The 2,163-nt window shown below is 52.9% G+C and overlaps 1 protein-coding gene across 1 annotated transcript in view; it reads left to right on the top strand.

Moving 5' to 3' along the window:
* Positions 1-317: 317 nt before the first annotated feature.
* The window catches only part of LOC128210581 (uncharacterized), a 51,328-nt gene continuing 49,482 nt past the window's right edge, over positions 318-2,163 (top strand). Inside the window, exon 1 of the mRNA XM_052914933.1 lies at positions 318-571. Coding sequence (XP_052770893.1) covers positions 318-571 — 254 coding nt within the window. The remainder of the gene's footprint in view (positions 572-2,163) is intronic.

Raw genomic sequence — 2,163 nt, 5'->3', positions numbered from 1 at the left:
GAAACATGCGCCACTTACACGGCAACGTGAGGAAACAGCCCACTTACACACCGACGTAAGGGAAACATGCGCCACCTACACACACCATGAGGGAAACATACGCCACTTACACGGCACCGTGAGAGGAAACATGCGCCACTACATACCACCTTGAGGGAAACATGCGCCCTTACACTTACACAACCACCATGAGGAAACATGCGCCACTTACACACCACCGGAGGAAACATGCGCCACGAACCCCACCGTGACAGAACATGCGGCCCTTACCCCACAGAGGGAAACATGCGCCACCTAACAACCTACCACAGGGAAACATGGCCACCTACACACCCTTTGAGGGAACATGCGCCACCTACATGAGGGAAAACATGGCCACTTACAAACCACAGTGTGGAACTAAGACCTTACACACCACCATGAGTGAACATGCGCCACCTCCACCTACCATGAGGGAAACATCGCCACTTACACGGCACTGTGGGGGAAACATGCGCCCACTTACATACCACCTTAGACCACGCGCCACTTACAACAGAACCCATAGGAACATAGACCCTTACACACCACCGTGAGGAACTGGCGCCACTAACAACGAACATCGTGAGGGAACATCGCCACTTACACGGCAAAGTGAGGAAACATGCGCCACTACACACCGACTGTATAGGGAAACATGCGCCACCTACACACCACCATAGGGAAACCATACGCCACTTACACGGCACCGTGAGGGACCCAAGGCGCCACTTACATACCACCTTGAGGAAACTGCGCCACTTACACACGACGATGAGTGAAACATAGACCATGACAACAACCGCCGTGAGGGAAACATGCCGCCACTTACACACGAACCATGAGGGAAACATGCGCCACTTACACACCACCATGAGGAAACATGCGCCACTTCCACACACAATGAGGGAAACATGCGCCATCCACCTCAAACACTCACCATGCAGGAAGCATGCATCCAACTTACAACACATCATGAGGAAACATGCGCCACTTACACACCACCGTGAAAGAAACATGCGCCACTTACACACCACCGTGAGGGAAACATGCCTCACTTACACAGCCACCGTGAAAGAAACATTCGCCACTTGAACACCCACCATGAGGGAAACTGCGCCACTTCACACCACAATGAGGGAACATCGCCACCTATCACACCACCATGAAAGGAGCATGCACCATTACCACCATCAGAGGGAAACATTCGCCACTTACACACACCGTGAAAGAAACATGTGCCACTTACACACCACCATGAGGGAAGCATGCGCCCCACACACCTCTAGATGGAACATGCGCCACCTACACACCACCATGATGGAAACTGCGCCACCTACACACCACCATGAGGAAACATGCGTCCCACCTACACACCAGCTTTGAAGAAACATGCGCCACATCCCGTGAGGGGAACATGCGCACTTACACATACCACCATTAGGGAAACATGCACCACTTACACACCACCATGAGGGAAACAGGCGCCCACTTACAAACCACCGTGGAGGAAACATGCGCCACTTTTACCACACACACCAGTTGTGTGAAACTGCGCCACTTGCACACCACCGTTTGGCAAAACATGCGCCCCTTACACACACACCGTGGGGAAACATGCGCCACTTGCACACACCGTGAGGGAAACATGCGCCACTTACACAACCACCGTGTGGGAAACTGCGCCACTTGCCACCACCGTGAAGGGAAACATGCGCCACTTACACCCCCGTGGAGGAAACATGCGCACTTACACCCACCGTGAGGAAACATAGAGCCACTTACACAACCCCCGTGAGGGAAACATAGGCCTCTTACACACCACCATGAGGGAAACCATAGGCACTTACACACCACAGTGATGGAACATAGGCCACTTACACACCAACGTGAAGGCAAACAGAGCCACCACACACCACCATGAGGGAACATGGCGCCACCTACACACCACCATGAGAAACATGCGCCACTTACATACCACCATGAGGAACATGCGCTACTTTACACACCACCGTGATGGAACATAGGCCACTTTACAAGCCATCCATGAGGGAAACATGCGCATCTTACACACCACCATGAGGAAACATAGCGCCACTTAACACACCACCGTGAGGAAAACATGCGCACTTACCCACCACCATG

The sequence above is a fragment of the Mya arenaria genome, chromosome 12 (genome assembly GCF_026914265.1).
Source record: "Mya arenaria isolate MELC-2E11 chromosome 12, ASM2691426v1".
NCBI lineage: Eukaryota > Metazoa > Mollusca > Bivalvia > Myida > Myidae > Mya > Mya arenaria.
The sequence above is the reverse complement of the archived record's forward strand: the minus strand, read 5'-3'. Positions and strand labels throughout refer to the sequence as shown.